This window comes from Poecile atricapillus, chromosome W, assembly GCF_030490865.1.
Source record: "Poecile atricapillus isolate bPoeAtr1 chromosome W, bPoeAtr1.hap1, whole genome shotgun sequence".
In the NCBI taxonomy this organism is placed as follows: domain Eukaryota; kingdom Metazoa; phylum Chordata; class Aves; order Passeriformes; family Paridae; genus Poecile; species Poecile atricapillus.
In genome coordinates this window covers 48,675,182-48,699,342 of record NC_081288.1, presented here as the reverse complement: position 1 = coordinate 48,699,342, position 24,161 = coordinate 48,675,182, and the positions used below count along the sequence as shown (strand labels likewise).

Sequence of the window (24,161 nt, the reverse complement as noted above, 5' to 3'; positions counted from 1 at the left end):
TTTGTCTGCTCCTTTTCCTGATCTTTAAAAGGAACGTATTGACCTATTGACATTTTCCAAAGACTGATAAACATCATGGCTCTCCAATATTTAATGACTAAAGGACTTACCTAGTGTGATGAAAATATTAAGATAGAATTAAAAATAAAATGAGATGTAAACATTTGTACAAACTATGCACATTGACCTTACAGGTTAAGTGTAAGGTAAACATAATTGACATAAGAAGACAAACAGATCATAGAAAACTATTTTACTCTAGATCACATAAATTTAAAATTTGTTTGAATATATTTGGAAAGAAAAACACATTAGAATAAGCAGTTATGTGGGAAGATGGTCGACAGCAATGAAGAAAAAAAAATAGCTGACGTTGTTCCATAGCTTAACTTGGGTAAACATATCTGTTCAGGTATGTGCAAGTATATGGGATTTAATAATGTTTTATGCAAGTTTCTTGTAACACTGCCAGTTATTGAAAAATCAGTGGCTGAATCTATTGTATTTACAGGTTTCTAGTTGGTAAAGACAACTTGACCATTATGAATGTAACTGATAAAGATGATGGAACATACACTTGCATAGTTAATACTACTCTGGACAGTGTTTCAGCAAGTGCTGTGCTCACTGTTGTTGGTAAGAATACTCTCAAACTTCTACTGTTAAGTATGAAAACAGCATTAGATTTAAAGTGAAAAGCACAAAAATAGTTTTCGTTTTTAGGACAGGATAAAGGAATTGCCACCTATGTGTCAATGTGTTTCAGTTTTAAAAAATGCAGTTTCACCTTAGTTTGCATTTGAATCAGCTACTTACCAAACGACAGAGTAGCACCAGGACAGATTTGTGCTGTATAGCATTTTACTTTGACCTCACCTGAGCTACCACAGGAAATCAAATTTTGCAGGGTATTTGAACATAAACATGGCAGAATGGCTAGGGTTGGAAGGTACTTTAAAGGTCATCTAACCCCCTGCCTTGGGCGGGGGCACCTTCCAAACAACCTCTCTGGGCAGCCTGTTCCAGTGCCTCACCATAAACAATGTCTTCTTAGTATGTAACGTAAACCCACTCTGCTTCAGCTGAAGCCATTCCTCCTTGTCTTATCACTGGATGCCCTTGTCAAAAGTCTCTCTCCAGCTCTCTTGTAGCTTGTTTAGGTGCTGGGAGGCTGCTCTAAGGTGTTCCTAGAGCCTTCTCTTCTTTGGGCTAACAGCCCCAACTCTCTCAGCCTGTCTTCATAGGAGAGGCACTCCAGCTCTGTGGTCACCTTAGTGACCCTCCTCTGGACTCATTCCATGTTTTTGTTGTGTTGGGAGAATGGTATCTCAGGAGTCTCTTTGACAACTAAATTGTGCTTCAGAAAGACTGAGCATACTTGGTTGTGTGATTTCTTATGGATTGTATTTTAGTTTAGTTCTGTTACGTTTTTATGATTGTAGATTCTTGCCAAATATATAACTTTGTCTCTTCTCCAGTTTGTAAGAAAGTTTTAAGTAGATGTCCTGAATGATTTTTATGTGAGTTCAGTGTGAGACTCAAAGTCAAGTATGTTTGTGTTTTAAAATTCTGCTGTGATCTTATGTCTATCCAGGAATGATCTAAGCCAAAAAAAATAGGTGTTTTGATAAGATTGCTTGCTTTATTTATTTTCTTGATCTATCCTTATTTTAAAAAATGAATGAAATACTCAAGAATACTTTTTTAGCTCTTCAGTGAAAAATGATCATGTATTTTTTTAATTAACCATTTAATCTATATAAGTTATCTTTTCTTTGTCTCTAATAACTATAATCTTTAACTACCTACAGTATTCTGTTTCTTTGGCTACTAACTGATTAAATCCTTTATATTAATGTTCTTTTCAGCTGCTCCCCCAACACCAGCTATCATTTACGGTAAACTAAATCAAAGTTCTCTTTCTATATCATCAGGCAGATATATTGCTCATTTGCCTGTTGCAATTTTTTTTGCCTATTTTTTTCCCCTTTTCCTCTGTGTGTCTGTGTCTGTGTGGTTTCATCCCATTCTACAAACTGTTTCATTACTGGAGTACTGGACTTTGAAATGTTACAGTGCAGACTGCTTTATATTTAGGGAATGAATGATTTTTGGAGATAAATAATTTTTAATTAAGATTGGGTATAGTATGGCAATATTTTTCTCATAGAGCACACTGTAATACAAAATAGTTATATAATAAATATTTAAAATGTAAGTCCAACTCTTTGGTGAAAGGTTATATAAACACTGTAAAAGATGTTGCACCAAGCAAATTATGTTGTATGTCAATGTTGGTTTTGCAGCTTTGTAGGCCAGCTCTATTTTATAGTTTATCTTCATTTTACTCCACTCATAAGATGAATATGACCATATTAACCAGTTTGACTTAAAATTGATGAAATTGCCAAGATTTTAAAATTAAAGTTAAAAAAAAATATAAATACATCTGTTAGTCAGGCATAGTCTTAAATTTGATGGTATAGAGCCTTTAATTTGGTTGCATGTTTTCTGAATTTGGGGGTTCAAGTGCAATTAATAAGCTAAAACACTTTTAGGTATAAAAGTTTTAAGCACTTTTATGTAAATCCTGTCAGTGAAAAAGATTCAGTGAAAATGCTTATGTATTCTTCCTTGAACCTACTTATTAGTCGTGATTTTTGTGTAACAAATCATATAATAAATTACCTTTGTGAATTTGGAATGGACAATTACATCTTTATGCATTGTAAGGATGTATAATAACAGCTTGCATGGTATTTGTGAGCCTTTTTAAAAGAACAGCAAAAATAAATAATTTAGTAACTTGAAGTTAGTTTCTATTTGAAGTATACTTGTTTTGAATTCACATAAAAATATTTGTAATGGTTCTAGAAAAGTTTCTTTGATGTAAATTCTTCTTTATTTTCCATGTTGTGTGAGGTATGTCTGTTACAATAGATAACCACCCAAAAACAAAGACAAACTAAATGTGCATTTCATAATTCCTTGCATCTCATCACATTTTTATATCACAGTGCACTCAAACATAGATAAAAAATACCTATTCTTGTTAATGTATAGAAGTTTCCAGATTATATCAGTTCTCCATTTTTGTCTGTTTTTTAACAATTGCATGCTATTGGTCTTTAAGTCATGTTTACGTAAGTGAGTAGATCTGCCCTGCTGTATTTTGTGGAATTCTTTGATTGGAATGTAAGGATTTTTTTCAAATATAAAACTGCATATTCTGGTGTGGTTACTTACTTTGTGTTCACTTGATTTACAGCTCGGCCAAATCCACCCTTTGACTTGGAATTGACAGGTCAGCTAGAAAGAAGCATTGATCTCTCATGGATACCAGGAGATGAAAACAACAGTCCCATTACAAGTATGTTTGTTTGCATTTGCTACACTACATTGAAAGTATTGTTCTAACTGTTCTCAAATTCCAAATATTTCTGGAATAAATTTTGTGTACAGCATGGGAAAATGGTAAATTAATTCTCTACAGTTCCCATTTATTAACATAACATACCCTTAATAACTACTGTACAGCCAAGCAGGAAGACCTATTTACTACCCAGAAGACCTGGGCTTTTTATTCAAAAACTTGTGCTAGATATTATAGAAGTTATATATACACTGATGTGAGGTCTGTCTGACCAGGTCTAATTTTATGTTTATGTAGAGAGCAGACTTGTTCATTGCTTGTATGCTTCTGCAGGAGGGAGCTACTAACATCTTTCATTAACTCTTTTGTAATTCTATGAATTTGAAATAGCATCAGTACCAGCATCATCAGTGATTATCCATCACTACAGATGCAGAAGTTTATTCTTCATGAAAATATAAGGTAGATAGTTTTTCTGGGTTTTTTTCTAGTCCAGACAGTTAAAAGAATAAACCATAACCGTAAAACTAAACAATTAAATATCTATAAATTTTTGAAACAGTAAATTGATCTTAAGTGCTGTTATTCTTCCCAGTAAAATATAATGAAAGACTCTTGCTTATATTCAGCTGAGACGATAGAGGGGGACTTTAGGAGCAAGGAACAAAAATGTTTGTTTTCCAAAAAACCATAGGATCAGAAAAACTTTCTGGCATTACTTTTTCCCTATGAGCAACTTAATTCAATTATTTCATTATTTATGCAATGTGTTTTTAGATAATAACTGCCATAAGTTGACACCACCAGTGTACATGTTATGTTTGGAATTAATTTGTTAGACTGACTTACTGGGTGTTGCTCTCCAGGGTTCGATGCAGTGTTGGTATCTACACTGATAACAAACCAAAAACATGAGGTGTCTCAAAAGGATGATTTATGAAAAACAGACTTTCACAAGTTTCTGAACACAGGAAAGATTTTGACTGCATTTTAATGAAACACAAAGTGATTTTTTCTGAAATTTTACCGTCTCAGGCATCTCTGACATATATCTAGTAATATACCTTAAAAATATAATATATAGAAGTTCAGTGTAAATAGTTGAATAGTGGTTTGTTCATATCCTTTTATTAGTATTCTCATTTTTTCCATGCCAGAAGACACAAGTGCTGTCTTTCTGTAGGAATGAGATCAAACTGTTCCAAAACAGTTAATACTAACTAGGCAGTGTTGTCTCCTATAGGTTTTTTTCTAGAATGAAATACTGCATGCACTCTCATATTAGAAGCTGAACTCTTCTAACTATATAATGCTGGGTTTAATTATAATACCATTCATATTGCTCCATGGTCTTCTTAGAGGCTGTAAAATAAGGCATTTGCTTCCTAAGTAAGCCTGTTTGTTTTGCTGCTGCTATCACTTCAAAGTGCAGATGAAGAGTCAAGGATCGCGTTTCATTAGGAGTGATCTGCTTGCACAATATGACTGACATGCTAAAATCTCTCTGAAAGTTTAGATTTTTTTTTTTTTCCTTGAAGTTGCCCATAAATTATTCTACTAGAGTTGCAGACAGGAGGCTAGTGACCAGGGAAGTAAAAAGCAGTAGTGAAAACCTTTTTGGCATATAATATTCTGACCTTTTCAGCAAAGATTTTATCCAGAAGACATCCCATCCCAAGACCTGTATCACTGGGCACACAATTGCAGCAGTAATTCAGAAAGTAATTTGGGGTCCATTCTCCCTCTTTTTTTGACTACTTAGGTCAGAATGAAATCTGCCAGCCTTAAATCCAGAAGGCTATGATTAATACAACTTACTTGTTTTACATCTTGCTCCCCAAATTGTTATGCATTTTTCTATGTGGTGCTGTAAGTATTCTAAAAGAACTTTCTAGAAGCGACTCAGAATTTTTTTAGTAGTGCAAACAGGTTGAATCTTGAGTCATATTCTGTCTCCAACTATACATGAGATAGAGAAAAATTATTGTTACACAGCACACAAACATTTGATGCTCTAGGTTCTGTGGCATGTACTCAGACTGTACATTATTCTCCCATTCATTTATTGTGTTCTAAAATTTCCTCCTGAGTCTTTCAGAATTCATATCTCATATCTTACAGCAAGGTTTTTTGGCTGTTTCATATCTGTAAAAAGATGACCTTTTGTCTTTCATAATGAATATGATTTTCTTTTTGGAATTCTACAAACCTATTTATCCCTGAGGTTATATACTTTGTAGGGTATTAACAGTAGTCGACATAATATTCACACAGAGAACTCTTAAGAAATTTAGTTTCTGAGCATACATTCCCTGATTTAATTTGAAGATAATGAAAAGTGCTCTCAAAAATCTTCCTTGAGTATAGGTTCTTGACTTTAAATAGATTTTCATTATGCCAATTTCATTGGGGAAAATGGAATATTCAGGGCGTTTTAAATTTATACAGGTATTGCATGCTGTCTGCTTGATACAACTAAGAATAATGTACTTGGCAGTCAAATTCCACTTCCTTGCTGTGATAGTTCAAGGGTTCCCATTAAATTAAAATCCAGTACCTGAGAGGGAGCTCTTGTATTACCTGAGAGATGGCTGCATTAGTGAAAGTTGCAAAGGATAAAAGTAAGGGTTTATTTATTATAATTCACCTAAATTTCTACTTTTGATATCCACCCACATTATAGATTTCTGTTATGATTTATGTATTTACATGTCAAGTTCTGTGATTTTTGAAAGCATTGGTTGGAGCAATCCCTTCTGACTAGCTCATTCAGAAAAGCCTATACCCGTCTGGGAGGCTGTTACAAGTTTTGACATAAAGTTGGATTCAATTCCTACTTGCAGACTTTGTAATTGAATATGAAGATGCGCTGCATGAACCAGGAGTATGGCATTACCAGACGGAAGTCCCTGGCACTCAGACAACGGTGCAGTTGAAGTTGTCTCCGTATGTCAACTACTCATTCCGTGTGATAGCCGTCAATAAGATTGGCAGGAGTCAGCCCAGTGAGCCATCTGAGCAGTACCTGACAAAATCTGCAAGTAAATAATTATTCCCACTTACCAGTGATTGGTTCCCTCTATGAATAGCCTTGAATTTGCTTGGAATCACACAGCAGCCATTCTTGCTCACGTGTAAATATTTTATTTTTAGGCCCTGATGAAAATCCTGCAAATGTACAGGGGATAGGCTCAGAACCTGATAATTTGGTAATAACATGGGAGGTAAGATGGGTCTTTTTTCAAGATTTCATTTGTTTTCACATTTGTGAGTAGTTTTGGTTTTTTTTGAGAACCAATGATGAGAGTACCCAATTGCTTGCTTAAAATACTCTTGAAATATAACTAAATTCAGACCCTTCCCCATCTTCATTTTCATGAAAAGATATATTTATTTATTTTTTTAAATATGAAAATAAGTTAAGAGAGGGGCGTATTTCCTTGAGTGATTTTTCAAGATAAGCCAATAGTTAAGTAATACATGGTATTTTGCTGCCAGTTTTGGAAAACTTCAAAATATAAATGGAGGTTAATTTCAAGTAGAGTCTTAATTTTAGAGTGAATTCTAATGTGAATGCTACTTCCACTTTCATCTTTTGTGATAAACTAATCATTGTGCACTTTCCCACTAGAAAACTTCTGTTGAAGTTTTCTCCATCATGCTCTTACCATCATGACAAGAGCTCAAGGAGAGCCATGTATAACCAATGTATAACCAATTTGCCCTCCCAGGCAAGAAATACATTCCTTACAGGGAGTTGGTGCAAGTCTGTTTTTCTCTCTTTCACTTCTTAAAAAATATTTGAAAACAAAATATGTATACAGAAATCACAATGTGTTGTTTGTGTAAGGATTAGGCACTGACATCATTCAGTGTGTTCCTGTAAAAGCTAAATTGCACAACTTTCAGTAGTGCTTCTCTGCAGAGTACAGTGCTAAATTTTCAGTGACATTCTATAAAAGAGTCAATGTATTTCATTCTAAGTTAAGATTTTTCAGATACTTCAGAATATTTAAAAATTATTTCTTTTCATTTCAGCCTTTAAAAGGTTTTCAGTCTAACGGACCAGGGCTTCAGTACAAAGTCAGCTGGCGCCAGAAAGATGTTGATGATGAATGGACATCTGTTATAGTTGCAAATGTATCTAAATATATTGTGTCTGGTACACCAACTTTTGTTCCATATGAAATAAAAGTGCAAGCTTTAAATGACTTGGGGTATGCACCAGAGCCATCAGAGGTGATTGGACATTCAGGGGAAGACTGTAAGTTTTGTAGTTTAACTCAGTTATCCTAATTAAGAGGAACTAAATGTGTAACCTAAGTGGGTATTTAAAATACTGAGATACTGATAAGGGGAATAGTAGTTATTTTTTTAATAAAAGGAAGAAATTTGGAGAAAGTAAGGCTTCATAATACTCTGCAGTATCAATCCTGAAAACACATTTTAACTATTCCATGGGTACAATGCAGACTCATTCTAAAAAACTGTGTTTGTGTGGTTTCTAATTCTAACTAGGTGCTTGTTGTATCTTTTCCACACAGTGCCAATGGTTGCTCCAGGCAATGTGCAGGTTCATGTTATTAACAGCACATTAGCAAAGGTGTACTGGGACCCAGTTCCACTAAAAACTGTCCGAGGACACCTTCAAGGGTATAAAGTAAGTACGGTCAAAAAGCATTCTCTTCCTTGTTTATTAAAATAGATCAATCTTCCTATATGAGATTGGATCCAGATTGAAGTAACTGACATGTAAGAGGACTTGTGCTTTTCAGTGAGCTCCCAAGTTCTGCTGACAAGAGCAACAGCTTTGATGGAATTCATACAGAGTTCTGCAATGTTCCAGCCTTGTTGCACTAGCTTCCTGTGACATTGTCCTTGAAGAAAAATGGCATGTGTTGGCAATCAAACTCGCACATGTTAAACAGATTAAAAAAAATTGTAACAGTTTTAATGATCTTTTTCCGAAGTAATTTAGAGGATGTGAAGAAATAGTTTTTGTACGAGTCTCTTCTAGGTCTAATGCTAGGGTTGCTCATGTTCTGCTTCAATGTGATTAATCACATCTTTAATTCAGAGTAACTGGACACTTGCTAGCATAAGCTGGGTTCTATGTCTTTTTGGAGGTCTTTTTGGAAAAAGCTCAGTGTGAAAGCTCAGCTTAAGGACAGCAGAATGGCAGAAAATTCAGTGCCCATGTGATTCAAAGAAACTTATTGTAAGGTAGTGGGTTGCCTTTGGCCATAACTGAAAAGGCTGTGCTGAACAAAAAAGACTGCAATTAATAGAGGAGGGGAGACAGAAGGACTTAAATATTTGGAACCGGTGTCCCTGAGGGATAGGGAAAAGTTGCTTCAGTGAGGATATACTGACATCCTATTTAATAATAGAAGAAAACCAAAGTAATTCCTTCTTTGTTTCTCTGCAAGAAACATATATGTTATGTTATCTTATATGTTCTAACAAAACAGGTTACTTATTCCAAACTAGATCACTTTGTAAGACAGACTGGTTTGAACTACTTCTCCTTAAGTGAAAGGAGGTAGAAAAAAATATTTGAAAAATTAAAACAGTGTTTAGAGGAGAATAAATATACACTATACTTATAAAATGAAGCAGTCAAAAACATTGAAACTGAACTTCAGTGCTCCATAGCTGGTTACCACATGAATGTGAGTTCCTGGTGTGTGGATATCTCTTTCCTGGCAGAAAATGCCACCATCCAGAGAGACTTAAACTAGTTCTGTATGACAGAGCATGTTCATAGATTGTGTGGTGCTTTGCCACACTAACTCAATAAATTCAGCTGAGAAACAGGACTTCAGTACTCTCTTAAATGTTTATCTATTAGATGACAGCTTTACATCAACCTGGTATTTCACGCACAAATGGGCAATCAAAAGAAAATGTCTATTATGAGACAATTAAAGAGTTAGACTCTAGTGAAAGTAGTGGTGACTATTAATCAAGTTACAGCAGCACTAAAGCTCATAATCCAAATCACCAAATTTACCTTAAAGATCTATAACAGTACCAAAACCAAAATCCATAGACACATTTCTGACTATACATCAGGTGTTAAGTTCAACAGCATGGTTACAGTGAATTGTCATTACCCAAAGTTTAGATGGAGATTTCTTTTTCCTTCTGACTTTCAGTGTCTGAGGGTTATCTCCTGTCCTGTAATCACTAATGGTATCACTTTCCTTTCTACATGATCTAGGGGGTCAATCATGTCATGATTACTTCTATTTAATTTGTTATGCTTTCTCTACGCATGGTAATTTTTTTTTTTCTGTGGGCAGAAGAGCCACACAATTATACAAAGCAAAGCAAAACTGAAGCTCAAATAAGTTACTTGATAATGATAAATTAAACAATCTCACAACCACAGGATTGACAACAGACCTGACCACTGAGCAGTTTTGCTGTTCTGGCTAGGACAAATGTGACAATGGTATATCCTTGAATAAGTTGCAGATGCAGCAAGAATATCTTAAATAATTTTTGCAAATACAGCTAAATCAAGCTAAAATAGGTTAAAAACTAGACAAGGCATGAGAAATCCTAAGACCTGGTGAATAATAGCTTTTATTATAAAGCTTTCTCTCAATACAAACTGAAAACTTTTCAAGGATGAAATATCTTCATCATTGACGCAGCTTACAAAGCACATGACGAGCTCTTTGTAAACACAGAAGCAAAATCCTACTAGCACACTCAGGTTTTCCTAGTTAATAAAATTATTTCTGTTAATAGCCCAATATGCAGTGTTGTGCTGGGGACAGATTTCTTAATAAAGAGAGAACTAAGAGGGAGTCTAAAGAGTCATGTTTTGAAGGCAAATGTCTGAAAAAAGCAGGAAGACATAACTAAGCAGCAGTCTACAGCACATAATTAATATTTTACACTTGTATTAATCTAAGTATTAGTCAATATACTGTGGTACTATAAAGCTTTTCAAAGTTAGGAAGAAATTATGAAAAATGTGATGCCGTCTCATTTATTATAGCTGATGAGTTTCAGCACCAGTAGTACCAACACTTCAAGTTTTGTTAGCTTGTAAATTATTTTCTACAGTAGTTGATAGGATGAGAGCTATAGGATGACAGCTGATGACACTGAAAAGCATTAACTCAAACCATGTAAAACACATTGGCATTTAAAAGTGATTGGAGTGAAATGGTATGTTGAAAGCTGGTCTAAGTGTAGCATTGCTTTATAGCTATGTAGCTGGGCTTTGCAAGTCTTAACAGGCCCTTTTTTTCAATTCCTATGTAAAATCCCAGGTTCCTTAATTAAGGAGGTGTTTTGCAGTTGGCCTGAATAGCAACAGATTTTTTATTCATTTAGATTTCTTAATCATCTTCAGCTTGTGATCATATATGCATGAAAAAGATGCTGTGAAAAATAAACAATTATGTATTTGAAGGTGACAATCTTAGGAGTAACACAAGTCTTTTGGAGAGGCAACTATTAATACCTTTCAAGTTATCATGGTAGGGAGACTGTGTAGTAAAGCGAGTGCAGGGAAAGTACCTCTGAGGCTCATATATAGTTTCTTAGAAACTTAGCTCATCAGAGCATCATGATCATCAGGACATCAGAATCAGCTTTCTCATCTGATGAAATTGTCACATAATTGGAGGAGCAGTCTTCCCATCCATTGGTGGAGATCATTCCAATACTGTAACCTTAGAGCCATTTCAGAAGTTGTGTGTTTTTCCAGCCCTGTCAAATCTTTTGATTTCTTCCCCATTTAAAGGTAATCTGACAAGGAATAGCATGGCCAGGGACATGATCTAACAAGGAGGCAAAGTCCAAATCTTCTTTGGAATGCCTGTAGACATCTTACTGAAAGAATGGATAACTACTGTCATTCAGATAGACTGGATAACAGGAGAATGATCACAGACCAATGCAGTTCCCAGGCAGAACTTGTATCAAACTGGTTTTGAGCATTAGCAGAGCTGGCAGGTGGTAGTCTGCACCCAGTTGTGTAGACTGTTTCTGGACAAGGTCTGTTTCTAGAGCAGGAAAGCTCTATGCTGTGTCTTATATGAGGTTATTAAAATTGCAGTTATTTGTACCTATAATTCATGGACATTCATGGAAGAGCTCAGAGTTTAGAAAATCAGAACAGCTAAGCACTCACTGTAGTTTGTTTTTTTTTTTTGTCTTTAGGTTTACTACTGGAAAGTGCAGAGTCTATCCAGAAGGAGTAGACGACACGTAGAAAAAAAGATCTTGACTTTCAGGGGAAACAAGACTTTTGGAATGTTACCAGGGCTAGAGCCCTATAGTTCTTACAAGCTGAACGTTAGAGTTGTTAACGGTAAAGGAGAAGGACCAGCAAGCCCAGACAAAGTATTTAAGACCCCTGAAGGAGGTATGAAATTAAAAAACTAGATATTAAACTTAAATGGGGTCTACCTGGACTTCATAAAATAATAATCGGACCCAACACAGTAATATTCTTAAGAATTAATAATTTATGACCTGTTTTAAGTTAATCTATTTTGTATTTACTCTGTGTTCTTTTTAAAAGTTCCTAGCTCACCTTCATTTCTGAAGATTACTAACCCAACACTGGACTCACTGACTCTGGAGTGGGGTTCACCCACCCATCCAAATGGTGTTTTGACATCCTATACACTGAAGTTTCAACCAAGTAAGTTACATGTGAATATATTTTAGGGGTTGGACTTCTGATCAAGTCCTTTCCAACCCAAACCATTCTTTGATTCTCTGATACAACTCTAATTTAGGCAATGTATCTACCAAATAATAAACCATTTATGAAGAAAAAAATATGTTAAATTTAAAACGTACAAAAGATATGATTGCCTTGTAAATGTCAGGTTTGAAAAAGACAAATATTTTTTGATAATATAGATGACTCTACTAGGAAAACTTTCCTTGCTGTAGTACAAGGTTAACATTTTAATACTTTCATGACTTCAAACTATAATTCACAGAAAAATGGAGGTGAGGTTCTTCATATAAGTGGCATCCAATTAGATGCAAGATACTACTGCTTACAAATTCTATATTCTAACTGCAAAGAAAATGTCATTAGAAGTAAATCAAAGTATGTCCAGTTATATTGTTGTATGCTTTTCCAATTGTAATGGTATAATCTTAAAAAGAAAAATTTATAAATGTGCCATTTACTCACCTCAGAGCTATTAAATCACTTCTTTTGGATCCCAGTTATTTGCTTAGCCCAGAAATTTCTCAGCAGTGACACTGGAAAGGAATGAGTTTCATATTAATGGAAGAGAAAAAGGAAGTTTACTTTCTTCCACTTACTGAATTCTGCTGTTCTTCGGCATTAGACACAAGTAGTTTCAATGTTTTCCTAAGCATACTGAATTTAGAGTTTCAGAATTTTTCAATCATCAGGGCTTCAATTCTACGTAAATTCTGATTATTTGAATTGAATTCATTTGCCTTGGATTCAGAGATTTGTGAGAGTGAAACTTGATCTTGAAAAACTTGCTGGTGTTTCCTATCTTCCATTTGGCACTTTTACACAAAGGTAACTTTCTTTTGAAAGTGTAGATGCAGCAGACAGGCAAAAAAAATACATACAAACCAAGAAAAGCTTTTTTAAACACAATGACAGTGAATGTAAATTTCCTAATGTTTTTGTTTTTCTGTTTTTTGTAACAACAGTCAACAACACACATGAATTGGGTCCCTTGGTAGAGATAAGAATTCCTGCCAACGAGAGCAGCTTGATATTAAAAAATTTAAATTACAGCACCCGGTACAAGTTTTACTTCAACGCACAAACTTCAGTTGGATCAGGAAGTCAGATAACTGAGGAAGCAGTTACAATTATGGATGAAGGTAAGATGGGTATGTATAAGGAAAGTCCATTGAGTTGAAAAACCACTACAGATTATATTAAATATCTGTATCTAAATATTTCTATTGCTTCCTTCCACTAAGGAGATAGGGCCAAGCGATTTTTTTCCTAGAGCTTTCTTAACTGTGTTATACACTAATAAAGTATTTTAAATAATTTTAAAGAAAATACATGTAAAGGTTTTCTGCTGTAGTGGGAACCCCAAAAGAGGTATAAAGACTCTTCTATTAATATCAACTCACAAACTCTAAGACAGACATTGGCCTTTCTGGGCTTTGAGTTGCATGTAATTTGACGTTTTTAGTGGTCTTTTTCTGTTCACCTATTCTGCATCATTGACCAGCTTCAGTCACAGAGAAGAATACTGCAATGATGCAGGGTTGTGATTAGAGGAAGTTATTTCTTTTCTGCAGTATTCAACAGCTTCTGTGAAATCAAAATTGCTTTCACAGAACTGGCAAAAAATGGTAAAACTTTTGAAATAAATTTGTCATCTATGGCCCCAAGTAACTGTATAGTATTTAAAAACCACCAAGTATATTGTTAAATCCTGTCACCATTGATTTTTATATCTGTAGCCATTCTAGAGCATTGTTAAAATTCTTTCTTTAAATATGGATGCTTTACAAAATAAGAATAATTTAAAGTCAACAGGAAATTTGGAACTTTTTTTATCATTTTGATCATCTTAATAAGTCCATTTTGGTACCATGTTTTCACATAATTTTATGCTCAGTAAAATGATGGGGTTTTTTTGAATTATCATAGATGAGTTCGTATGCAGTTCAATTTCTCTGTCAGGGTATTAAGTTTGCATATGAACTGCATTTATTTTAAATCTTGCACCCTAACAAGCATGAACAATAAAATTTTGTAAATGCATGTGCATTAATTTTGTCTTGTAGTAGTCATTCAGTGTTCAGCATAAGTGGATTGTTTCTAATTTATTTGAATTAATACTTTTTTATCTAGTCTGCATGCTTTTTATAGTAAGACTGTATATGTATGTTTCCTTTGGTGTTGTATCTAATTATATAGTGTTCCTATTCTTGTTTTCCTCCATTAAAGCTGGTATTCTCCGTCCTGCTGTAGGTGCAGGCAAAGGTAAAATGAAACTGCATGATTTATGAATGTGTGGATTTTTGCAGTGTTGCAAATGGGGAAATTGCAGTGGTAAGGACAGAAAATCTTGGACTACACATTTTTGTATAAAGTTTAATCAGTGCTGGAATAAAAGAGTTGTTGGAGTTTTTTGTTAGGGTTTGTTGGGGTTTTTTTTTTTAAGGAATCCAGAATGCTTATTAATACCTTTCATCTGTTTATTTTGCCACAGAGTTCCAGGGGAATTCGTTAACTTTGCTTCAGCAAAATCTAATTATTTCTGTCATAAATATTCAGGATCCAGGTGCACTAGCACTGATTAGCTGGAGTAGAAAAAACAGCACTTTTGCAAAGGGCATTCATTTACTGCTTGTGCCATGTGCATTTTTTGTTTTAAAAAACTATCTGCAGTCTTGTTCTCACTGTGGATTACTGCTACCCACTTGAACACATTTACTTCATTTGCAAGCCAACTGTGCATAGGAGACAGATGACTGACAATACCCTCTGTCTACTTCTCAGTTTGAGTATCAGATTGAATATACCGGCAAATGTCTTCCCACTGTTTCAGGTTCACAGATCTTGTGAGTGAGTACTTGAGGATATTTCAGAGTGTAGAACCTAGTATCATCCTTATTTGTGAATTTGGCACTATTTAGTTCTTCATGATGCAGTTTTGCACACAGTTTTAATGAATTTTGATACCTTTGTTGTCAGAAGCAAAGGTTGTCCTGAGGTAGCTCAAACTAGGAATGTCTCTCTGTACAGAGATGTCGTTGAATGACAGGTGTCATTAACACTAATGAACACCTGTGTTTCAGATTCTTAGACCATAAACATCACAAGTCAAAATCTGTAAATGAAGTACCCAACATTTTTTATAAACTTGGAAGAGACAACATAAATTGTTTAACACATAATTTCTTTTCACTTGATTATCAAGTGTTGTGAATGATAGCAGCCGTAAGAAAGAAATTCATTCACTCAGTCTGGTGTAAATCAGACAATATATAAATATATGTATGCCTGCATTTAGGCATATATAGTATATATTTTTATATGTATATATAAGTGTATTCTGATATCAGATGTGTTTCTGGTAACTGTGTGAGTTGTGGAATTATTTTGATGAAAAGTCTTTTTTACTATTTTAGTCTAGTTGTAGCTGAGAAGTCAGCACAGATTGGAACAATCAAACTGGCTTTAGTCCTGGACATGCACAGCAGAAATGTAAATTAGATTCTCATTATAGCACACTCTAAAAACTCATGCAAGGAAAAATGGATTCTCTGTGTGAAACTGAGTTCTAATTATAGCTGTATATGGCTATCAGAAAGCATCTTATTTGTAAGATCAGCTGGAGCAGCTCACATTTCAGAGCTGTGATCTCAGATTCTCTGAAAACTAAGCAGATGTCTTTGTTTGGTTCTATGTTGTTTATGGTTTCAAAGTTTTCACATATTCCTGTAGCATATATAGTTCTTGCAGTTGCAAAGAGGACTTTGGACCTGCAAACACACAGAACTAAAGCCATGACATCTGTCAGGACATCTGAGTTGCTGCAGGTGTGAGATGAATGTTCTCAGTGCTTACTACATTACCATGTTAGCTGATTTGCTACTGATCCAGGACCACAAATAAGGAAAAGGAGGATCATATTATCAAGATCAAGCACCAAATTAGTTGGTCTCATGAGGGGGTGGATTTGGAAGATAAAAGTGTTCAGTGCACTCAAAAAGAAGCTGTAACCAGCAGTGAACTTTCCTTTGTCCATTGAGTGCAGGATGTCTACAAGTTCTTATTAATTTGGACCCAAAGCCAGAACAAATTGAGATATTCCAAGCCTCTTTGTGGTCTATCAAAAACATATTAGATTTTTAATTTTGAAGGGCAGAACTTACCAGGAAAATGTAATTATCCTTTTTTCTTTCAATTTGAACACACGGATACTGGAATTTAAGCAGACAGTAGGTCCCAGATTCAGCCAGCCTAAACTGCTGAACTGAAATTTCTGCATTTGGTGTTTCCTACGGGATAGCTGCCTGTGAAGACCTGCAGCTTGGCCAGTCATGTACATTAGATTCATGGTCCTGGAGGAATTAAATTACTTTAAACCTTGGTGAGCTGTGCCACCTGGGACATATTTCACTTCTCTGAGTAAAACTATAAATTAAAGTGCAGAGGGACATATTGCTGTGGTAAATCTAAGGATCTAAATAGATTCAATATTTTTACTTTCACAAGCCTACATAAATAAATCATGAGATGTTATTTACTAGATGAAAAAGCTGTTATAGTATAGTTGATACTCCTATTTGACTTGCACTGTCATTTTTTCTTTCTAATACTGATTTTATGAATTACTTAAAATTGATCAAATTAATGGTACTACAAAGAAAAAACAAATTGTTTTTCTTAGCAACCTACATTCTAAACGTGTCTGAAAACATCATATGTAAACCAGAATTTATTATACCTAATGATAGTTATTAAGTATGCTCTGGTGTTGCCATTTATATATTGGCATCTAACCATAGGCATGAGGTAACAGAAGTGTGAGAAACATGGGGGAATAACCCAATTCTATATAAAATAATTATAGCAGCAACTGGAAAGTGACTCAGGTGATCACAGGAGTCAAGTCTTTTTTGTCCTTTTCCAAGTTTTAAATAACTGCCCTATAGAGGAGGGAAGAGATTCCAATTTGATCAGTGGTAGAAATGAAAGTTGGTGGTTAAAATAGAGTCATAGGAACACATGTTTGTTGTAAGCTGAAGTGTAGAGAGTCATGGCATGGCATGTCAGCCTCATTTCACACGCCTTCTCATTTCACTTTTTAGTTTATTTTTTATTTAGTCAACCTTTTTATTTGAAAGCAAGGACCTTGTAATCTGCATGCATGCAGAGACTGGTAACTGGTAGTCCTGAAATGCAGTTAAAGTAAGTTTGTGAGATCACAGTAACCTTTAATTGTAGCTAGTGCCTCCTGTCACTGGAACTCAATCTGGCCAGTCTTCTTCATGTGAGCTTCACATCTCGAGTGACAAACAGTACTTTTTGTTACAAGGGAGAAAAACAAGTAGTCTGTCCTCTGGGTTTGAAACTATTATTTTGGGCTTTTTGGCTGGATCACCTGTATGTAACTCCTCACTGTAGGCTAGAAATCAGTCTCAAGTGAGTTTATATCTCTGATCTCTTTGTAGAAGATCATCTCTGTTTTCTTTGTTCTGTACAAAATGCAGTTCTTTAAATCATTTTCTCTGCCCACCATCTGTTTTCCCTCCCTCTTGAATCACTGCACATAATGTCTCCATGTCTTTTGCTAACAATTTCAAGCTGCTTTTACAGTCAAGTTAAGTGTAGTATTTTTGTATTGCTCCTTCAGCCACATTCCCCCTGTGGACTTCATTATGTATTGGTGTGATTCTTTCAGTACAGCCTGCTGAACAGAACCACTGTTTTGTCCCCTTTTAAGTTCATTGGGAACAATGCTGATGCTCTGTATTCTAGACTACAGAAAATTATTATTATCATTGTGCAATAATTCCAGCAAATACCTTTTGCTTTGTAGATATCATGCCATATGCTCATCAGTGACATAATTTTTTGCATTTCTTCTTTGTCTTTTGTATTTCTTACACTACAGAAATGCTCTTGCAATTGGCCTAAATAATCCCAGAAGTGACTAATGCTCATTTCTCACTGCCAGAAATGGAATTCACTCCTACTATTATACTAAAGCTTGAATTTCATACTCTGAATGTTAACAAGGCAAAGGAAAATAAAACCCTTTTCTGTATCAGACAGGCTCTGGCAGAATATATTACCTTTGTCCTTCATTTTTTCTTTTGTGGGTGTGTTTTTTTCCTTTAAATTAACTGTTCTCTTTGCATATGCATTTTAACTTAATTGTCTATGATATATTGTTTTGTGGGTTTTTTTTTCCCATTTGGCTAGTCTTCAAATTTGTGCTTGGCACTCACCCAACATTTTTTCCTGAATATCATGTGAATTCCATGAAAATTCCTGAAGTTTAGTCACTTTGGGGATTATTTTATTTATTGTTCTTCTGGACTAAATCTTGAGAAAGAGTACCTATTTAATTGTTAAAATACCTTCCAATCTCATGTCCTGTCTTATACTAAATTATATAGATTCTACAGCCCGGCCATAACTGTTCTTTGTAGGAACGGTGCTTCTGAAAGGCTGAAAAATTAAGTAAAACTCTACCAAAAAAACCCAGTAAAAAAAGCACTGGAATTAATTTGAAAAGAAAGGAAAATTTTTCTTTGAGCCTAGGCCTCTTTCTCAGCAATTGGCAAATGCTTTTATATGATACTACTGGAATGTGCCAGCTGAATTTTACATTGTATCAAGGCAGGAATGAAAAAGCTTAATTTGCCAGAGGTAGACGAATGAGAGTGGGTCTGTATAAAATCTGTAGCTTACTAACAGCCCATTCCCATGGTTTTTAGAGTGATGCTTTTGCCAGCACTGCTGCACAGTGTGGGGCATGGTTACAGATGAGAGAGCACAGTGCTCTGCTCTCCAGGACAAAGTTTTCTGCCTGCCCCTCTTCCTTCCTTTTTCCCAGCTGGCACTTGCACACGATGGGAGCTGCTGCCAGCTGACAATTACACATTTACCATTTGTGAGCAGTGCTGGGAAACATATTGAAGAACTGGGAGGTTAATTATAATTAGAGGTGTGGTGATTGAGAAGACAAAGAGCCTGGGTGGATTGACTACAAGCTTTAAGTGTCATAACCAATTCACCTCCAGGCTTCCATCACCTCAGGATCCATCAGCCATCTTTTATGTTCTTCTGTATGTAGTAGTCATGTTGCAAACGTGGCACATTTAAAAGAATTAAGTAAAAATTGGCAAGCCTGATGGCAAATGAGATCAAGCAACAGTGCAAAAAGAGGAGAATTGCAAAAGTAATAATTTTGTAAAGAAATATGCTACTGAACATATTTCCTGGTGCACTGTGTTCAATGGTTAGAAAACACAGAATTTGAATCTGACCAAATACTACATGTGGGTATATCTGTACAAACTGCTGTTAGTAAGAAACAGGTACATCTGATAAATATAAGCATTAATCAGTCACTTGAAAGGATTTAGAAATTAGGATACCAAGGAAATTAGGGGAAACTTCCAGAGCAAACTTGATTGTTACATGCAATCATGTGAACAGGAAGACTTTTACCAGATGCTTTAATCTAGCAGGCAACTCTTTAATGAGAGCAGGAACTGGAAATCTGGGATGGAAAAAATGCTCTACAAGATAAGATTGAGCTATTATTGAATTTGCTTAGTAATTCAGAAGCTTTCCATCATCTGGAGTCTTTCAAAGAAGATGAGACAATTTCCTTCATCCCCAAGTGCTCAGGCCTGAGAAGGGAGAAGTTAGGGGTAATGCTGTGGCGTCTGTTTGCAGGAGTACAAAGCTGATTATTGCTAACAGTTTTTTCTGTCTTTAATATTGTGACAAATATCAGTTGTATGGTTGGTTGGGCTGCTAATTAGACATCTTCCATGTAAGACCAAAATCCAGGACAATATGGCTTTGAGAAAATACAATTTAATGAAACAAAACAAAGTCATATTTCAAATACAAGCCACTTGTTTTCTTGGCACAGCAAAAATGGTTGGTTATTGAAACAAACACCTGTTCCTATGTGTAAATTAGGAAGGAAGTTTATACATCCTGTCTGCAATCTCAGACTCTGCACCATCCTAAATTTAGAGACTCCTTTTCTTTCCTCTTGCTACTTCCAAGTGGCACAGAGAAACAAAATCTAATCCCCTTGCATTACCATAATGTATATGGTTACATGTTAGATTTCCTATGGACAGCTCTGGCTTTGGTATTTCTTAATGTGGTTGCTGTGACTTAGAGATCTAGATGGCTTTTTTTTTTCCCCTAGTGCTTTCTCAGTTATTTTGTTTAGGTGGCTTTAGCAAGAAATATAACTATTCTTTATTACTTAAATAATATGTTACTTATTATTTTGCTTGGTGAAAGAAATCATATATAAGCACAATGTAGCTACAAAAACATCAGATGGGGGAACAGTACAGATTGAATTGAGTACTACTGGAACAGCGTTAAGAAAAAATATTTGATGCAAATATGGGTGTAAAAATATTTTGTAAAACATTGTAATAATCAGAATACATTATCAGAAGAACTGATGGAATTTGCCTAATTTAGGTATTTTAAAAAATACTCAGAAACTACAGTTTTCTAGACATGGTACTCTTATTATTTCATCTGTTCTAGGGGCCCAAATAAGCCATTTCCTCTGTGCATATAAGTCTGAACTTTTTCCAGCTGGCCATATGGACAAAGCTGGCCTGTTGGAAGAAGAAAATAATTTAAGTGGATAGATTAATTCTGTGCAGCCCCTCTTGCCTTGATAACACACTTTTGCTCATTTTATTGTCTTCTGTAGATAAAGCCATTAGAATTCTGACATTTGTCTTTACTGAGACTAGATTTTTACCTCTGATGTTTCATGGTCCTTTGGGAAGCACTTTTAATGTCCTTAATAGAAAAAATATTTTTAGCAGGATAGAAAAGTCAGTGGCAAAGTGAGGCATTTTCAGTTAAAACTATTTCATACATTTGAGGAGCATCCTTTTTGTATCTGCCCTGTTACGGCATTAGAACTATTAAAATCTAATTTTTCATTAGTCTTAGGCAAGCAGAGACATTGAGTTATATGTCCATTTGTAACAAGCTTTACTGGAGATAAGGCATGAGCAAAGAACTGAGGTATGAGCACAGAAGTGGAGAATTTCAGAATGCTGGAGAGAGAAGCTCTTCTTTTCACAGATGTGGGCATTTTGCATATCTGTGAAAAGTACTGTTGTCTGACTGGAATGGCATCAGTAAGACACTGTACCTTACAATGGGCAGCTCCTTGCATTCCGGTGCTTCGTGTCCTTCACACCAGATTTTGATTTTGATATTTTGATATTGATTTGATATTTTAATATCTGATGTCTAGTTTTCCACTGTCTAAAAGGGCCCTGAATGTGTAATATTAACAAGAGCTGATCTTGGGAATGTCCTGTGAAAGTAAAGCTGCCGGTACATACATAGTTCAGTTTGTTTTCAAATATATGTGTATCACTTAGCTGTTTCATATTTTAACAAGTAAAATTAATGGAAACCTGCATGATCTTAGAATGTGCATGTGTTACTTATTTAACAGGTAAGATTTTACTGTATTAGTTAATTGCTACTTTTCGATGCAAAGTGGTTTTACTCTTTATTTTTTCTTTCCTACTATCTCTGATGGTGAAGGATATTCAGAAATCCTTTTTGCAACTTCCCCAGTCATGCACACTGTCCGTCCAACATTCTATAAGGGTATTGTCTTCCTTTTTTATCACTATCAATGCAATAGAGCCAAAATCCTATAAGGGCTTGCACTTGGGGCATTTGCAGTCCATTCAGTTCCACATGCCATAAAGGGAGAAGCGTACCACCTTCATAGCTCCCTTCTGTCCTACCATTTCCCATTACTCTGACAATGATCTCACTTTTCAGATGTCTTCATTTTACTTCCAGATGAATAGAAATAATGTTTTTCAGAATTTTGGCAGTTAGGTACTTTTTAAGTATTTAGCAGTTTTTGTGGTACAGAGCATGCTTAGTAAAGTACATAGATTTTACTTTATAATTTCTTAGTGTAGTAACTGCCTAGGATTAAGTTTCAAAATACAATACTTTAGTCACCAATTTCCAGTAGTGGAACCAATGAAAAATGTGCTATACTTTCCCTCTATATGTTCTAAGTTAACATAGTAACTTCTTTTAATAATTTTTTTTTAAATGTGTGAAGTCACAACTGCATATTCTGCTTTGTTTTTCTATTGTGTATTTAGTTCAACCACTTTATCCAAGGATCAGAAATGTTACAACAGCTGCTGCTGAGACCTATGCCAATATCAGTTGGGAGTATGAGGGACCAGATCATGCGAACTTTTATGTTGAATATGGTGTAGCAGGCAGTAAGAAGTCATTTCATTAAATTCTGCTAAAGTTTTGAGATGTGTTTTTGAAAATTTTGATAGTAAATGGGGCCTTTAATTGACCCAGTGTTAATGATAGCTCTTAAATGTCTTAAATTATTTTTTAATTTGATCAGGAAGATTAAATAATTTTCATTTCAATACACACCAATGTTTAACAGGTTTTTGATGAATAGATAGAATATGAACTTTTGTTCCTTTGTATTATTTTATAAATTCTTTTGAATGTGGGCTAATAAAAATGTAGTTTGCATGAAGTTGTTTATCATGAAGTGATTATATGTGTAAAAATATGATTACTTGCATTAAGATAGGATATAAAGATTTTCCTAAATTATGCCAAATTCAGAAAAGAAAAAAGATTAAATAAGATATCCTTTATTAAATTAAACCTTAAAATAAGTTACAAATCAATTTATGTACTCTTATTGCCTAAAACCAGGTTTAGAACTTTGATAATACTGGTAATAATCAAAACAAAGTTAGCTAATAAAAGCAAAATACTTCTTTTCAAATACCCCATCCTTCTAAAGTTATGACTAAAGGTGACTAATCTGAAAATTGGAATAGAAATGCCTTTTTCTGGATATTTGCCAAAGATGTAGCTGAGACTGTTCAAGAAAAAGAATACAAGAGAGACTCAGGTTTTGAAGATTTTGAAATGGAACTTCTTGACCAAAATAAATATTGACTGAAGTTGCAAAAGTGTCATTTAATTAAATGACTATAATCAATTTTAGTGTATCTCATAATTACAAGTTCAATAAGCATTTTTAAAATAAATTAAATTTGTATTTCTTTAGTACAATGGAACAAATGTTTAAAATAGTTTCATAATTACTGTACAGCTTATTCTTCAATATGTTGCATGCAATTTATTACTCATAATTTTATATAATTTTAATATTTTTGAGAGAACAGCTATTTTTCTCAGATGATCCATAGTTTAGTCAAGTAACTGTCAGTAGTATTTTGTCTAGAAATTTTCAGTAATACAGAGAAAATTAAAACTCCAATATGTTGTTTTCCTAAAATTTTTATAGGCAAAGAAGATTGGAAAAAAGAAATTGTAAATGGTTCTCGAAGCTTCTTTGTCTTAAAGGGTTTAACACCAGGAACAGCATATAAAGTCCGGGTTGGTGCTGAGGGCCTGTCTGGTTTTAGGAGTTCAGAGGATGTGTTTGAGACAGGTCCAGGTGAGGCACACTGTACCAATTCTGTATCATAGTCAGAATCGTGGTAGACCAACTGCTGAAATGCTGAACTGCTTCTAGCCAAGAGATGTTGCAGCTAGAATCTTTGCATGTTTCTTTTATAGAGCAATGTTATCTTATAAACTCCTAATTTATGCCAGTACATTTATATGTAGATTATGAATGCTTCCATCCTTTCGATTCACGCTACTTGACTGATGTTTGTACTAGGGGCAAGATATGCCCTGCTCACGCTCCATCTGTGTGCTGTGTACTGAAGATGACCTATTTCTTATATTTCCAATTAGATGGCTGTATTTAAATAACATCTCTACTTATAGAGCTAAAATATTTGCATAATCAGAAAGTGCAGATTCAATTTGATGCCTCATGTAATCTATTTATACCAGTGTTAAGACATTCCTACTTGTAAATCTCTCTTTTCCTCCCATATACTTGTTTTATAAGGATTTTGATGTCACGCATATGTCTTGGGAATCAGTAAGGCTGTTTAAGTTCAGACTGCAGTCCTATTTCTTCATAAGCAAATCAGCAATGCCTGCCCATTCCAC

The 24,161-nt window shown here is 34.8% G+C and overlaps 1 protein-coding gene across 2 annotated transcripts in view; it reads left to right on the top strand.

The window, feature by feature from the left end:
* Positions 1–24,161, top strand: part of LOC131591601 (neuronal cell adhesion molecule-like) — a 67,279-nt gene that overhangs the window by 25,285 nt on the left and 17,833 nt on the right. The window contains exons 15-28 of one of the 2 annotated variants that reach the window (XM_058862446.1): positions 512–636; positions 1,869–1,898; positions 3,269–3,370; positions 6,217–6,414; positions 6,527–6,597; positions 7,412–7,637; positions 7,918–8,033; positions 11,558–11,762; positions 11,922–12,044; positions 13,052–13,237; positions 14,316–14,351; positions 21,666–21,731; positions 22,250–22,375; positions 23,440–23,592. In XM_058862446.1, the coding sequence (XP_058718429.1) occupies positions 512–636; positions 1,869–1,898; positions 3,269–3,370; positions 6,217–6,414; positions 6,527–6,597; positions 7,412–7,637; positions 7,918–8,033; positions 11,558–11,762; positions 11,922–12,044; positions 13,052–13,237; positions 14,316–14,351; positions 21,666–21,731; positions 22,250–22,375; positions 23,440–23,592 (1,763 nt within the window). The remainder of the gene's footprint in view (positions 1–511; positions 637–1,868; positions 1,899–3,268; positions 3,371–6,216; positions 6,415–6,526; positions 6,598–7,411; positions 7,638–7,917; positions 8,034–11,557; positions 11,763–11,921; positions 12,045–13,051; positions 13,238–14,315; positions 14,352–21,665; positions 21,732–22,249; positions 22,376–23,439; positions 23,593–24,161) is intronic. The other variant, XM_058862447.1, reaches the window with a different exon arrangement.